Source organism: Medicago sativa, chromosome 5 (assembly GCF_051527215.1).
Source record: "Medicago sativa cultivar Bolivia chromosome 5, Bolivia_mono, whole genome shotgun sequence".
Classification (NCBI taxonomy): domain Eukaryota; kingdom Viridiplantae; phylum Streptophyta; class Magnoliopsida; order Fabales; family Fabaceae; genus Medicago; species Medicago sativa.
Window position 1 is genome coordinate 23,095,971 of NC_140753.1, and position 17,559 is coordinate 23,113,529.

A 17,559-nucleotide genomic window follows, 5' to 3' on the forward strand; every position below is an offset into this window, starting at 1 on the left:
CATACGCATGGGCCACGAAACAAACTCATGACCACATGTTTAAAGGGACCCAAAACTCTTACCACTTGGACTAATTCATTATTGATTTTGTTACACTTTTTATTCTTGCATTGGACATTCATCTCATCATTTATATATTTTTTACGATATTATTATAATTGTAAATTTAAATAAATTCAATCTAATATACTGACACGTGTATTCGTGCACACAAACTTATAAAACTTATTTAATATCTAACCCGGACAACACCGGGTCTCTAAACTAGTATTGTATTAAAAACATTTTGTTCTATACTGTTCATTGGTAACGTTTGGGATAGATGTTTGTCATTCCAAAAAAAAATCTATGAGAAATTATTTTAAAATCACTGATTTTCGAACGAATGATCTATTCACCCCGTCTATATCGAGGCAATATGTCTAACAAGCTTAAAATTTAAAATGTCATGAAGCTAGCGCTAAGTGATTCAAATCATCACACCCTTCAAAATCAAACACGTAGTTCTCAAAAAGCCATGAGAAAATTCTCAACTTTGCACATTTTAAAATTCATAGTAATTTACAGAGCTAAGAATAATTTTGATTCAAATTATCCATACAACATTGATATAAATTCCCTAAAAAAATCATTGATATAAATCATGTTACGAAGGAATCTAAATATAAATCATTTTTCTTCGACTCAATTTTAATCAAAATCAAACACATTTAATCATATATTTTTTATATCTTATTTTCTTTAGATATTTTTAAATATGTTTTAAAACACATTTAATCATATTTTACGTCAGCGCCACGCGGCAAAAGTTGCACAATCATCAACTGTCGCGTGGCCAACATCATGTCACTTCAACTCTTTTATGGGGTCAGAGACTTTTTTAAAAGACAGAAAATTTTGCAGGGACCTTTTTAATTTTTAATTTTTTTGCAAGGACCAAAAGTCAAATAAGCTCTATTTGCAGAGACTATTTGTATTTTTAAGCCTTAATGTTATATTGTTGGTAGTATTCAAAAAGATAAGAATTTATAGTATATTTGTTAAATTATTGTTGTTATTGAAAAAGATAAACAGGTTCTTTTGGTTTTGTTACAATTTGAAAGTCACAAATGTGTATAATTTTAATCAAAATCAAAATTTTATATAAAATACCGTTCATAATTTACACACGTTAGCGCAATAAAAAGAGCAAAAACGCCTTTAACATAAAAATATATATATTTTTAAATATATATATATATATATATATATATATATATATATATATATATATATATATATATATATATATATATATATATATACACTAATTGTCAAATAAAATAAATTATAAAAAAAAATACAAAACAAAAATTGCCAAATTTGAGTCTTGAACTCAGTTATCGTATTTCCACCCTACTAACTTAGACTTCATTCGTTTAACAAAATAAATATAAAAGGGCGAATTGTGTTGGCACATCGTCAGAGTTACAGTTTCTCTAAATTCTTTCCCATCCACGCACGCATATTGATTTTAGGTTTCTTCTACCATGATGAGAGTGATGAGAGATTTTTCTAAGCCCCAACGGAACGGGGAGGCAGTTCGCCTTGTCGTTGCAGGAGACACTCAAACGGGTAAAACCAGCCTCGTCCTTGCCGCAGGCGCCTTTAAAGTCCAGGTTAAGCTCGACCTGTATTTTGATTGTGTGCCAATCACAATCATAGACACCTCTTCCCGGTAACTTTCATTCTTATCCAGATTCATTCGTTAACTTGATAGTTAAGTAACCACGTTTTGGAACTTGAATAATGGACGCACGAGTTCTTGTTATTCTTATTCTTGTTGCAGCATTGAGGACAGTGGTAGAGTTTCTGAAGAACTACAACGGGCTGACTCAGTTATTCTCACTTATGCATGCGATCGTCCTAATACACTTCAAAATCTAAGCACGTTTTGGCTTCCTCTTCTTCGCAAATTAGAGGTTGTGATCTCTCTTTTTCTTGGTTTTGCATCTCAAAAGCTCTATATTCAGTTGCACATGATATGTTTGTATTATCATTTTTAGAGAATCTATGCTTGATATGGATATTTGAAATTCATGAACAGGTCAAAGTCCCAGTTATAGTGGTTGGTTGTAAGCTTGATCTTCAAGATGAATATCAGTATGTGAGAGTAGAACAGATGATGTCACCACTAAAGCAGAAGTTCTGCGAGATTGAATCATACATTGAGTGTTCAGCATATAGGAATACTGAGGTATCTTTTATTTATACCACTGCAATCAAATTCATAATCTTTTCTAAATCTTATTTTAAAAGTGCTTTAATTATATCTGGGTTTTGTTCCATGCAATATACTTGTGTAATTAAATTTCCTTGTTGAAGGTCACTGGAGTTTTCTTCTCAGCATTAAAGGCTGCCCTTTTTCCCATAGCTCCTTTATTTGATAAGGAATCAAAGACTCTAACGCCTCGATGTAGGCGGGCTTTGAAGCGGATTTTTATCCTTTGTGACCATGACAAAGATGGTGCCCTTAGCGATTGTGAACTGGATGATGTTCAGGTTTTAATTTTATTTCTCATATTAAATGTCAAAATGGTGACTTGTTTGTTACCCAAGTATAATGTCCGACTCCTTGTAACTTGAAAACAAGCTTAATCTCATTGGCTTATGGTAGCTTAACCCGTGTATAAGATTTGTAACAAAACTTTCTACAGGTTCAATGTTTCGGTAGTCATTTGCTACCACACGAGTTTTTCGTTATAAAGAAGGTTGTGAAAGAAAATTTGTCTGAAGGTGTGAATGAACGAGGACTTACATTGCCAGGATTTCTATGTCTTCATGCTCTTTTCTTCGAAAAAGGGACTCCTGAGAAAACATGGACTATGCTCAGGAACTTTGGATATACTGATGATATCAAGCTCGCTGATGATTTCATCCTACATTTTATACGTGCACCTGATCAGGTGTTTCTTTTGAGATGAATTGTGGCCTCATATATTTTGTCCAATATATGTTATGCCTGTTTGTATTCAATTTGGTGACAATAGAGAACTTATCTTATTCTATTCCCATTGGATTTAATGTCTACAGAGTGTTGAATTGACAAATGAAGCAACTGATTACTTGAAGACAATCTTTGATAAATTTGATGGTGATTTTGTATGTCATTTGCAGCAATAACCTTGAATAATTTCACTTTTTCATGTTTCTATGAAAATCATTTTTGTACATTTTCTCTACTGACTTTATCATTATACAATTTGCAAATTAACCATATGTTTTCCTTCCTCCAGGATAAGGTGCTGCAACCTCACGAACTAGATGAATTGTTTTCTACTGTCCCAAAAAGGTAGATTGCTTGTATGCCTTTCCTGTATCTGAATTTCAGTTTGGACTGATCTTGGCAATGTTATTTGAAATTTCATGATTTTTAATTGTAGTCCCTGGATTGAAAATCCATACAAGGATGCCGTAGAAAGGAATGAATTTGGAGGACTATCTCTTGATGCATTTTTGTCAGAGGTGCGCAAGTCTTTTATCTTTTTCTATTGTCCGTCTTCCTCTTTTTTTTTTTGAACAGCAATATATTAATAAGCCAAAATGTCCTCACAAGAAGAGAGAGACACGGCTGAACAGTACAAAACCAGCCTAAGCACCAGCAGCGAGGCATAGCAAAAACCACCATAAAGCTAGGAAAGCTAACAACCGACTATGAAGATGAAAACAAAAACAGAGACCACCCCCAAAGAAAACATACAAAAAACACCATAAAAACAACTTCCAAGCTATCTACCCAAACACTCTAGAATTCCAACACCACTCATAAAACAAGCAAGACGGAATTTTTAGCCGGTTCAAACTCCATTGCCACGAGAGAACCTTGACTTCCTCAACCATTTCTTCAACCTCCTTGACCTTATTGTTAAAGATCCGGTCATTTCTCGACTTCCAAATAACCCAAATTACCGAATGCCAAATTAACCAAGCCCCTCTCTTCAAGTTCTTCAAACCCATCTCACCCAACCAACCATTAATATATGAATAAATAAATTCAACGGGGTGATGACTTTGAATTGCAACTACCTCATCACCTCCAACCAAACTCTAGATATCACTCTACAATGTAAAAACAAATGCACCGCCATTTCATCTTCAAGCCCACAAAACACACACCTCTTAGAGTCTTCAACCGCCAAAAGATGTCTTCTTGCAAGATTAACCTTGGTTGGAATGCGATCAAGAAGCAAGTTCCATGAGAATGCCAACACCTTTGACGGTGCCTTACTCTTCCAAAAATTTCGGAACACCACCTCCTCTTCCCCACTCCAAACCCCCTCTACTAACCGCAAGTCTTGTAGGATTTTGTAGCAAGACTTCACAGAAAAAACTCCCCCCGTCTTCCGGCTTCCAACACCACCAATCATCACCTTCAATTGTCCCTCTTCCTTATATATTGTAGAACAATGTTTGTGGAAAAGTGGTGAGTGAATAGTTTTATCACTCAATTTGAAAATATTTTGAGAATCAAGGTTGCTTAAGTTTTACATGACGCATGATTGTATGTCTGGTTTGTGTATCTTTTAGGTGCATATAGCATTTAATTTGCATCACCTTTGATTTTTATATAATATATTATATATTTTGAGGACAGTGGGCACTCATGACACTTCTAAACCCAACCATTAGTGTGGAGAATCTGATGTACATTGGTTATCCTGGTGATCCATCATCTGCTATCCGTGTGACTAGGAGGCGACACGTAGATCGCCAAAAACAGCATTCAGAAAGAAATGTATTGCAGTGCTTCATTTTTGGGCCTGTGAAGGCAGGAAAATCTGTGTTATTGAATTCTTTCAATGGAAGGTATTTTAGTTGTTACCTTGAGGTTCATTATGATAACACAATTTCAATTACGGAGCATGATCCTATTCTTGTGGAATTCATACTACAGGCCACATTCTGAAGCTCACAATCCAACCAATGAGGATCATTATGCTGTAAAAGTTGTTGATATTTCTAAGGTAATTGATACTTGATTGACATTTAACAATAGCTTCTTATTGTCACGAAGAAAGACATTTCATTTCTTTCACCTTTTCCCACACCAAAGTCTTCATTTCTTGCATTCATTTTGTGCATATTGACATTTATATCTTCCAATTCATGGTTTATCATTTTATTTGCAGGAAAACAAAAAATATCTTGTGCTGAGAGAGATTTCTGAAGGTGGAGTCTCAAAGCTGTTGGCCAACAAGGAGTCTTTGGCCTCATGTGACATTGCAGTTTTTGTTTATGACAGGTGACCACTTATATTAAAGTTCATAATACCAGCATATGTTGGAAATTATGGATTACCTTTTTTTATGTTATTATAAGATAGGTCTCACTATTAAATTATTACATAGTGACTTTTGAGTATATATAAACTCAAAAGTTATATTTGATTTTTAGCTCATAAGTAAGTGATGATCTCATTCAACTAGGGTGCAAGTAATTAAATTTACTTATATTTTAGAGCACTAAATTTTAATTGTAGGTATACATGGATGGCATCATTTAAACTCTTGTTAAAAATTGCTGGCCATGGAGAAGATACTGGCTTTCAGGTTCCCTGTTATATAGTTGAAGCCGAAGATGACCAGGACTCATTTACAATGGCTATACAAGAGGCAACTACGGTATTTTTCATTATGTTATTCATTTGCATGATCATATACATAATTGTACATGCATATTGTTGTATATAATTGTTTGATGTGTATATATGTATGCTTTGATCTTCAGATCAACATTTGATCAAGCATATTGATAGCTAGTTTAATTTGTCTAGTTTCATATTTAGGTATATTGTGATGTTTTGGATTTGAAATTTTTTGCACATTTATTGTATGTCATCTTTGAGTGGCAGTTTCAAGTTATTAGCTAAGATTTTAAATAAAGCATCATTCCTCATTTAGATAAATATTGCTATACATGTTTCAAGTCGAAGTTTGAATTGGTTCTACTAATTATGTTTGATTTTCTTTTTGGCAATAAATTATATTTGATTTGTTAGTTGTGATTGCTCAAAGAAGCTTTATTAATTAGACAAGTTTTATTGTTATTACAACACCTTCATTTTCATGTGCATTTTAATATAGGTTCGTGTTTTGTCTTATCTACGTTGAACTAATACATTAGGTGCATATTGTAGCTAGAAACTTGATATTGTTGGAGTTCATTTTATGACTTCCTTTGCATTTGATCTGATTACATTTGAGCGGTCTGTTTTATTGGTCAAAAATAATTGTTCTGATATTCTAGAATAATTTTTCACTTTAACTTGCTAATAAGATGAAAGACTTCTACAATGAGTTATTGTGATGGAGAGAGGATATAATACTAGCAAGGGTCAGGGATGATGTTTTTCATAAAATAATAACAATAATTGTTGCATCATTTTCATTGTTTCCAGAAATGTAAGACAATTGTTCACTACAAGAGTCTAGTTTCTGTTTGTTAACAAGAAAAACTAACAGATTTTAGGAAATGAAAATAGAAAATGTTTTCTGAAAGTAAACAGGGTCCATATTTGTCAACTTTTTCTATTGACTCACAAACGAAGGCAGAAAGTGAAGAGCATAATGTTATCTTTTTCTTTTATGGGTATAATCATGGCATGTTCTTTCTTGATGCTGATAAATTTTCAAGAAAATACTTTACTACATCAATGACAATGTGTTTTGTAGGTTAGTAAAGACATGGGAGTAGAGTCTCCCATGCTAATCAGTGTGAAGTTAGGGGATTTCAACAATATATTTCGCCAAATTGTAACTGCTGCTGAGCACCCTCATTTAAGCATTCCAAAAAATGAAGCTGGAAAAACCCATAAGCAGTACATGGGAGTAGAGGCTCTCGTGCCAATCAGTGTAAAGTTAGGGGCTGTCAACAATATATTTCGCCAAATTGTAACTACTGCTGAGCACCTTTATTTAAGCATTACAAAAATCCGCAAGCAGTACCCTAGACTCACAGATCCATCTCTTATTTTTCAAGGTATATCATTTTTCAGGATTACTTGATAGTTGTTCATTATGTTCTTTTTGACTCTGTATATTAAAATTGTTCACTCTATTATATGTTAACTAGTAAAATGAGCTATTAACCTGTTTAAATTTTGGGTGATATGGTTTGTAGTGGTTCATGTGTTCTTTCTTTTGCTCATTTAACTTACTCCTGTGTTGTTGTTGGAAGACTTGATATCCATTACCAAGTCGTCCCTACAATAAAGGACCTTCTTGGGAACCATATTTATGTAATGGCATGAAACAGGGCTGCCCATTTTTTAACTTTCTAAATTTTTGGATATTTGGATATTGCGTCTACTACCAATATTTTGAAATTATTATTCAACTTTTGACCAGTTCTGCTGTGGAGTTCTGAACTATATTAATTTAAATCCCAAGAAAATATAGATGTGGCTTTTGTTTCTTTGTTTAATGATTTTATTATCACATCATATTGCAGTTGGACTTGGAACCGTTGTGACAGTTGATTGGCTGCTGCATGGAAGAATTCGTCTGGTTAAAGGACCAAAGGTGTTGTGAATGGGTCATTCCATAGGCTGGCTAAGTTACATTGCCTTTAACATTAAAGGCTTTTTTGCGCCATCTATTGTAGAGTTTGTAATCTTTTTTAAGATTATGTCACGACCTTCAATTTTTTTTTTTGTCACGGTTGAAATTTTTTTTTTTTAAGCCAAATAAAAATCACATAAATAAAAAAGGAGTACAAAGACTGGGGGGACATTAGGCCTAACCCAGGAATAACCCAAACGGGAATACATCGTAATACATCAGTCCAAGAGGATCAACTCTAAGCTATCCTAACAAAAATTCACTAATCAAAGGCGCAACTCAGCGAACCCGCGTACGGGCGCAAAACCTAGTTACAAAAAAGAATGAAAAGTGAATTTTGTAAAGAACAATTAGAGTTTAATTATAGCGAATGGATCGACCGTCAACACGGTAACAAAATCCAAGTGCCAACCGCTCCCTGATAAACAGCAAGCCTAAAATGCTCTTTCGAGCGAAAACAACGCGTAAGAACTCAGATCAAGGGATGAGTCCAATACGTCAGCAGCCAATCCATTCGAAGTCCCGAACAAAGAACAAACGACGGACACAGTCCACCAACGGCACAACCGATGGCAGATTAAACAGTTCTGAAGGTACATTAATGACTACTACCGCCAACATGGAGCGACAACGCACCAAACTCTTTCGAGCAACATCTGTCGAATCAAATCCACACAGATGAAACAAAACTTTTTGTAACCAGATCCTAAATCAAGAAAAACTCGATTTAAGATTAACATCAACCAAGATCCGGATCAAACCACCACCACCTTCTACTTCCTGGAAACAGAACGAAAACAACAAACATACAGTTAATTTCATGTCGTTCACATTTTTTTTGAGGGAATGTAGTTAACATTATCTTGTCACTAAGTAGGAAAATTCTAAATTAGAATATACTGTGTATATATGTAGAAAAACTAGTATGGACAATCATCTCAAACGCGGGCTATAAATTGTGTCTCACCCTTATAGTTAATATTATTAAACGGATAATTTTACTTTTACATTTAAGGATTCTATTTGAAAATGAGGTTGTCTTTTTTTTTTTTTTTGGTTACAAACTCATAGAAGGTTAACATTGAATTAAACACTATTTTTAAAAGAATAATGTCAAAAACTATCACTCTAAAAATTGATGTTCACTTGGATGAAAAGTATTTGTGAAAAATTATTCAATCAAAGTATTCTCAGTGTTTTTTTTTTTTTACTATTTTTAAAAGAATAATGTCAAAAACTATCAATTCGAAAATTGATGTCCACTATTTTTACGATTTGACTTGGTTTGTCTTTGGATGGAAAGTATTTGTGGAAAATTATTCGATAAGTATCTTGATAGTGTTTTTTTTTTTACTATTTTTAAAAGAATAATGGCAAAAATTATCACCTTCAAATTTGATTTGGTTTGGTTTGGTTTGTTCTTGGATGGAAAATATGTGTGGAAAAATATTCAATCAAGTATCCAGACAGTGTTTCTTTAAAAGAAAAAGTATCTTCACAGTGTTTTTTTTTTACATACAAATGGAGGGTCACGTAATTGATTTTATAAACTCAATTGGTTAACTCTAACAAAATCTAAAAGTGAAACAAGGCCATGTGTAATTGATTTTATAAACTTAATTGAAAATCAGTATGATTGTCATGTTAAAATTGTGAGAAGTGATAATAGTTCTGAATTCACAATCTATCTCTCAACAAAACTCTAGAGTTTAGTGGAAATACCAACACATTTTGAATATCACTAAAACACTGCTTTTTCAATAGCTTTTTGGTTTGGTCATAAGCAGCTGTGCATGTTGTATTCATCATGAATAGAGTCCCTAGTCCACTTTTACAAAATCGTTCTCCATATTTTCTTTTGCATAAGAAACTACCAGATTTACATCAATTAAAAGTTTTTGGTTCATTAGTTTTTGGATAAACTCTTTAAGCTCACAGAAGCAAACTTGCTTCTAGAGCAAGAAAATATGTTTTTCTTGGTTATAAAAGTGGCATGAAAGGTGTTGTGTTATTAGAATATTCACACAACAAATTTTTGTATCAAGAAAAGCCACTCATCATGAATGCATATTTCCTTATCAACATATTCCATCTCCTTCTACTTGGCACTATCATACAAATATCACTTCTATTTTTGAGTCTGTTGATTCTTCTGACCAAGTATTAAATATTCAGAATCTTTCACCTACACAAAACCATTCTGATTTTGATTTTAAAAATTCACATATTTCTACTATATCTCCCACTTTACATAAATCTACAAGAATAAAAAAGCCACCAGTTTATTTGGCAGATTATGTGTGTAATAACTCTTCTTCTCAGTCATCAACATATGTCAACTCAGGTACTCCTTACCTTATTACAATTTACATCTTTTCATTCTTTTGACCATTTATCTCCACATAGATCTTTTTCTATTTCTGTCACACATAGTACTGAGCCTAAAACCTATAGAGAAGCATGTCAGTCTAAACATTGGTTAAAAGCAATTAACGCTGAATTAGAAGCCTTGGCAAAAAATGGCACTTGGATAATTGTCGATCTGCCATCAAATGTGAAACCTATTGGTAGTAAATGGGCGTACATAATCAAACACAAAGCAGATGTCTCCATTGACAGGTATATGGCAAGATTGATAGCTAAAGGTCACAATCAAATTAAAGGGCAAGATTTCTTTGATATTTTCTCTCTTGTTGCTAAGCTAACTACAATCAGGATTCTTTTAACAATTGCATCAATTCAAAACTGGCATTTTACATCAATTAGATGTAAACAACGCATTCTTTTCATGGTGATTTGCAAGAGAGTGTATACATGACAGTACTAGAAGGAGTAAGTAGTGATCCTGGCAAAGAATGCAAATTACAAAAGAGTCTCTATGGTTTAAAACAAGCAAGCAAAACGTGGTATGAGAAGTTAATTTAACTTCTATTAGTTGAGGGATACTCTCAATCAACTTCATATTATTATTTGTTCACTTTCAAGCAAGGAAATAATTTCACACCTCTCTTAGTTTATGTTGATTATCTTAGCTGGTACTTCTCTCACTGAATTCCAGAGAATCAAATCCATTTTAGATTCACATTTCAAAACCAAAGACCTAGGGGTTTTGAAATAATTTCTTGAGTTAGAAGCGGCACATTCTATAGAAGGCGTTTCTATTTCACAGAGGAAATATCGCCTAGATTTGGTTGAATCTTCTGGTCTATTGGGATATAAACCTGCCAGTACACCTTTGGACACTTGCCCCAAATTGCACCAAGATACAAGCAAACCTTTTGCAGATGTATCTTGTTACAAGAGGCTCATTGGCATATTACTCTATCTGAATACTACAAGAGCTGACACTACTCTAGCAACTTAATAATTTTGACAATGACAATGACAATGTGTTTTGTAGGTTAGTAAGGACATGGGAGTAAAGGCTCCCATACCAATCAGTGTGAAGTTAGGGGATTTCAACAATATACTTCGCCAAATTGTAACTGCTGCTGAGCACCCTCATTTAAGCATTCCAAAAAATGAAGCTGGAAAAACCCACAAGCAGTACATGGGAGTAGAGGCTTGTGTGCCAATCAGTGACAAGTTTGGGGTTGTCAACAATATATTTCGCCGAATTGCAACTGCTGCCGAGCACCTTCATTTAAGCATTACAAAACTCCGCAAGCAGTACCCATGTTTTATGATTGTAGGTATATTATTTTTCAGGATTACTTGATAGTTATTCATTTTGTTCTTTTTTGACTTTGTATATTAAAATTGTTCCCTCTATTATGCTAATTAACTAGTAAAACGAGCTATTAACCAGTTTGCTACCAATATTTTGAAATTTTTATTAAACTTTTGACCAGGTCTGCTTTGGAGTTCTGAACTATATTAATTTAAATCCCTAGAAAATATAGATGTGGCTTTTGTTTTTTGTTTAAATGATTTTATTATCACATCATATTGCAGCTGGACTTGCAGTCGTTGTGAAGGTTGGAATAATGGTTGCTGAAAGGAAAAATATGTCTGGTTAAAAGAAAAAGGTGTTGTGAGTGAGTCATTCCTTTAACATTAAAGGCTTTTTTTGCGCCATCTAATGTAGAGTTTGCAATCCTTTTTAGGATTATATCACGACCTTCAATTTTATTTTTGTCACAGTAGAAATAGGTTAGCACAAATTTTATATACTAATTATTTGATGGGTTGAAAGTTAATTTCATGTAAAAAAAAAATCATGTAATTAACATTATCTTGTCATTAAGTATGAAAATTCTAAATTAGAATATACTGTATATATATAGAGAAACTAGTATGAACACCCATATCAAACACCGGCTACAAATTGTGTCTCGCCCTTCTTATGTTAATATTATCAAACGGATAATTTTACTTTTACATTTAAAGATTCTATTTTGAACTCACAGATGGTTGACATTGAATTTGACACTATTTTTAAAAGAATAGTGTTAAAAACTATCACTCTGAAAATTGATGTTCACTATTCTGACGATTTGATTTGGTTTGTCTTTGGATGGAAAGTATTTGTAAAAAATTATTCAATCAAGTATCTTGATAGTGTTTTTTTTACTATTTTTAAAAGAATAATGCCAAAAATTGTCACCTTGAAAATTGATATCCACTATTTTGACTATTTGATTTGGTTTGTCCTTGGATGGAAAATATTTGTGGAAAAATATTCAATCAAGTATCCTAACAGTGTTCCTTTCGAAAAAAAATAAAAAATCTTCACAATGTTTTTTTACATACAAAAGGAGGGTTTAGGATCTAACTAAATATTAATTTTAGGTATGATGAGTCTTCATGGAAGACATTGTAACACCCATACTAGACGTATCTTGAAAGTTTAGCATGAGCGTTATCTTTAGTACTGGATACATTAAAATTTACAACAATAATCACTTCGAATGAATAATATATACAACAATACGCGTTCGTACAAAAACAACACAATACATCTCATCTAATGCATAGCAAATACATCCTTGAAAATCCATAACATCCTGCAGCGGGTATGAACGAGCATCTGCTGAAATATCCATCCGGTCACTAGCTTGCAATCCAACCTGTTTATCTGAAACAAATAAGGATTGGGATGAGACATAATGTCTCAGTGAGTTCTACGTAATCCTAGGCTATAGGTAACCTCAGGGAAACCTACGGTCACCACGTGTCTACAATACAACCTGACGGTTGATTATACGTGTGTGGTCATGCTTTCCTAGACGGTCGTGCATACTAGACCCGTCATAGGTACTTCTTACCTTTTTATAGGCTTTGCTATTTCTAGACGTGTCATGGCGGTTAAAGGGGAAACTAAGACCGCAATGCCAAGATACGCTCTACGCATCGAGGCCTACACATACTATAATCATGACACGATTCTAAATCGGAAGATTAGGGGAAATCTAAGATCGTCATCGGCATAACCTTCTCTACTTGCTCTATTGCATAAATGTGTTGTGTCCAACAACATATCATTCTTGCTATCATACTAGTTCTTAACGACCTACGTCAAGGCTTCACTAATTCTTGACGATATACGTCAAGGCTCTATGACATAACATATAAATGTCTAATCAATATGCATAGTCAGATTCATTCATTCATTAGGTTAGCGTTGAATAAACAAACAATTATCTGAGTTCATTTTACGGAGAGCCCCGGGGTGGAGTAAACCCGAGCACAATCCCTTCTAACCGATGGAAACCTAACTAAGGTTCAACCAACATCACTCCTGCTATGACGCGCGGCTCCCTTACGGCTAAACCATTCCCCTTGGAGAACCCCTTGAGTCCAACCTAGTGTGGATCACAAGAGTCACGGCAACTACATCTTGCTTACTAAGTGACATGCGGGCCCCTTACGGTAATCCCGTTCCCCTCGGAGAACCCCTTGAATCCAACCTCGGAAGGATTACAAGAGACATGGCACTTATATCTTTAAAAGTCTTGATCTATTCATGCATGAAGATTAATTCTAAACATGCTATCTCTTTTACCTCGGATCCTCAAACGATCCCACTAGAGGTAAACTATATACTTGATCTTTGCGAAGAGATATACTTTCAATTCACAGCTTAACCTATATACTTAAACCTTCTTGATCATGTGCGAAGAGAATATACTTCGTGCCTTATCCTACATAGGATTCTTACTTAACTTTCTAGTTCTCGACAAGCTATGTCGAGGCTCTACTTTTAATCCCTTTCTTAGTTCATTTCTACCAGAGTAATCGGCTTATACTCTCTATGTCATTCTTGCCATATATGCTAAGATTACCATGATTTTCTTTTCAAGAATCATTTGATGTTATGTGCAATGCCTAGATGTTGTTTTGGGGTTATAAAGTTGTAAAACGGTGAAAGAAAAGCTTTGGAACGCACCACCGACCCTACATTGAGCCAACAAGCCAAAAGCAAGTTGGCTAGGACGGAGAAAGTTGCTATTAGCGACCTGGGCAGCCTGGGGAATTTCGCTATTAGTGAAATAATTTCGCTATTAGCGAAATAATTTCGCTAATACCGAGTTTCTTCGGGTCTGTGATGCTGATTTTGAAATTTTAACCCAAAACTCGTCAAATTCAATCCTGCAATGCACCATAAACATCCATCAAGTTATAGAGGCATAAATAAACATATTTCATGGCAATCTAACACATAATCAACAAGAATTGCTTTGGGGTACTAAAATTCTCTTCATGACTAAACTAACATAAATCTTGTTTTCTTGCTAAAATTGCACAACCCAATGGAAGGTGTTGGAACATGTGTCGAAATTGAGTAAAAAAGACTAAACACAAATTCCCATGTTGGGTAGAACTAGTGTTGTGTGAATTGAAAAAAGTGGAAGTCCCACATCGGATGGAACACACACATTAGTAGTGTTTATATAGTGGGGGTGTACCTCTAATTAATGGGGGTACATAAGCACTAGAGAAAAAATATATATTGATATATATTTTTATTATTTGGAAATGATAAATTAAATAATTAATTTAATCATTATTAGAAAGTGCTTTCTTAGTCCCCAAGTTTTGCTAAAATATTTTGGTACATAATATAATATATTTTTGTACTAAATTTAATATATTTTAGTACTCAATTAAGATATTTTTGTACTAGATCTAATATGTGAATTACTTAATCACAAAGTAATATGTTACTTGTTCCCAAAGTTTCTCATATTACTTGTTCCCAAAGTTTCTCACTTATTAGTTGTGAATTTTCTCTATAAATAGAGAGCTCACACAGTGCATTCCACACACCAAAGAGTTTCATTGAGTTGTCGGGAACTCTTTCTCTCTTCTCCCTTTTTTGACTTGTGTTGACGAGTCTTTCATCTCTTCTCCCTCCTTCGACTTGTTTAACAAGTCCTTCTCCTTTTTCTACTCCTTTCTGTCCCTTCGGAATTAAGAGTGTTCTTAAGACCATAGCCCCTTTTCGGTTTAATGTCCCTTCGGAATTAAGAATGGTCTTAAGTTCATAGTCCCTTCGGTAATATATGTCCCTTCGGAATAAACAGTACTTTTAAGATCATAGTCCCTATTTGAAATAATAATGTCCCGTCGGAATCAAGAATGATCTTAACGGTATATAAAAATTATTCAATAATTTTATTTGAGGAGAAATGGTGGTAACACCATATTTGAGTGGTCATAGTACCATATTGATAGTTTGGAGAACTTAAAGGTTAGAATGGTGGAAACACCATATTTGAGTGGTCTTAGCACCATAATAGAATGGTAATAATACCATATTAAAGTGGTTTCAGTATTAAAGAGTGGTCTTAGTACCATATTTGAGGGTGTATATCTCGAACGGTTTTCTACAGTGCAGTAGTTAACCGCACAGTTGTAGCTGAGCTTGTTTTATCCTGGAGGCGGCGTGGTTGATAGTCTACCTTGCACAATTTTGGGTAGTGCCACGAAACGTCTTAAAGAGAGCGACCTGGTCGTGACTCAACCTAGTAACAACTTCGGTAGATAGTAGAATTTGGAAATCCAAATACAACAGTTTGGAAATCCAAAAACAACAATTTTAAGACGTTTCTTTATGTCTACCGAAGAAGTTACTTATTGAGGTTAAGTTGTCCCAAAATAAAAAGGATAAATCAAATTATAGAAATACATCTTTAAACTGAAACAATGAAGTGATTGTTGTTAAAACAACAACACTAAGAAATTCACATATCGCTTTTATTGGTAAAGCATGAAGTTAATTGTGGATAATTATAACTTCCCCTCGACACATGGATTCCCAAATTTCTCATGATGCATGATGATGTTGCGGCTTACTGTGTTGGGAATGTCGATTTGAAAAAATGACAATGGATCACAATTTATTTAATTGTGCAAAACCAAGTCATAAGGGCCGCAAGTATAAGAACATGTCGACATAACAAATATGATATTAATTTTAAATATCATGAAAGGTTGATATAGAAGTTCACCATTCAGCAAACAATGTTTATGCAAAAAACTGAAATTTGATTACTTCAGTAATAAAATGCAACAGCAAATTATAATCTCTTGATATGTTGTACTTGTATTATTGAAAGGCAGTAAAGAAACTTCACAATCAAATTTTGGCATTTTTATGAGCATTACTGCGCCTCTGATGGTAACTTGGACTTGAATAACTTGGACTTGATTCCAACGTTATATGATTAGACAATTTTATTTACTGCAGTCAAGAAATATGAACCAAAAGTTCATATAAATCAGAATTTAGAGAATATGAATCTCTAAACATAATAAATTATGATATGTGTGAATTTGATGACACATAAATTAGAAATGATAAAATGATGTTTTTATCATATTTATTGATGACTGTGAATTTTGGAAAATAAAATTGATATGCTTGAATGTTCAATTTTTGTAACGAAAATTGAAATTTATAGAGTACCCAAGTCTAAGAACAAAAATTCTAATTAAGAAATTTTTGAAGAAAAGACAATCCAACTTGTCTTATTTTTGAACTTGGGATTGTCTGGACTATATTTAGATCCTGGACCCCAAGAGAGTTGAACTCACTAGTAGAGCCTATGAATGTGTATTCATTAGGTATGTTATAAATAACGAAGCATATAGGTTTTAAGACCTAAATGTTAACGTGATCATAGAATTAAAAGATGCTGATTTTTATGAAGTAAGTACCCCTGTAAATTAAAGAATAGTGGGGGCACTAGTGGGGGTAAACTAAATTCCCTTCTAAAAATTAAGAACTAGTGGGGGCACTATATCTAATCACATTCATGTAATTAGAAATAGTTATGAAAACATCATACGAGATGTTATAGAACCTCAAGGAGGTAAGAAAGCTAAAAATGCTAAAGAGTATGAACTTGGTTTATACATTGGAAGAAGATCCATTAAGCCTTAAAGAAGTTATATCCTCATTGGATGCTGAATTATGGCAAAAACAATCAACGATGAAATGAATTTTCTAGAGTCTAACAAAACATGACACTTGGTTGACTTGTCTCATAGTTGCAAAATCAATCGGTTGTATTTGGATTTGGAAAAGGAAACTAAAACCTCACGGGACGGTTGATGAATACAAGGCTCTCCTTGTAGTCAAAGGTTTTAGACAAAGAGAAAAATATAGACTTCTTCGACATTCATTCACCAGTCACGAAAATCATATCCATAAGAGTACTAGTCCCTTTAGCCGCCGTTCATAACTCGATAGTACTCCAAATGGATGTGAAAGTTGCCTCTTTTTATGGTGAACTAGAAGAAGAAATCTATATAGAACAACCTGAAAAATTTTGTGATTCATGGACAAGAAAACAAGGTATGTAAGTTAGATAATTCTTTGTGAGGTCTATAATAAACTCCTAAGGAGAATGACATGAAAAATTTGGCATTCTAATGCTATCGAATGAGTACAAAGTGAATGAAAGTGACAAATAATATTTGCACGATCATAAGTCTCTATAAAGATGACTTGCTC

At 33.7% G+C, this 17,559-nt stretch overlaps 1 protein-coding gene across 1 annotated transcript; it reads left to right on the plus strand.

The window, feature by feature from the left end:
• The first annotated feature begins 2,574 nt into the window (after positions 1-2,574).
• Positions 2,575-7,681, plus strand: LOC146921112 (mitochondrial Rho GTPase 1-like). Its single transcript, XM_085711252.1, has 11 exons — positions 2,575-2,616; positions 2,697-2,945; positions 3,073-3,141; positions 3,276-3,331; positions 3,423-3,504; positions 4,634-4,845; positions 4,934-5,003; positions 5,169-5,281; positions 5,519-5,660; positions 6,711-7,017; positions 7,489-7,681. The coding sequence occupies exons 1-11, from the start codon at positions 2,575-2,577 to the stop codon at positions 7,566-7,568; spliced, it is 1,422 nt and encodes a 473-aa protein (XP_085567378.1). The 3' UTR covers positions 7,569-7,681.
• The last annotated feature ends 9,878 nt before the right edge of the window (positions 7,682-17,559 follow it).

Coding starts and splice junctions, on each gene's coding strand:
- LOC146921112 (XM_085711252.1), top strand. CDS start 2,575: ATGGTGACTTGTTTGTTACCCAAGTATAATGTCCGACTCCTT. Junction 2,617..2,696: donor AGTATAATGTCCGACTCCTT/GTAACTTGAAAA, acceptor AACTTTCTACAG/GTTCAATGTTTCGGTAGTCA. Junction 3,505..4,633: donor TTGATGCATTTTTGTCAGAG/GTGCGCAAGTCT, acceptor TTTTGAGGACAG/TGGGCACTCATGACACTTCT.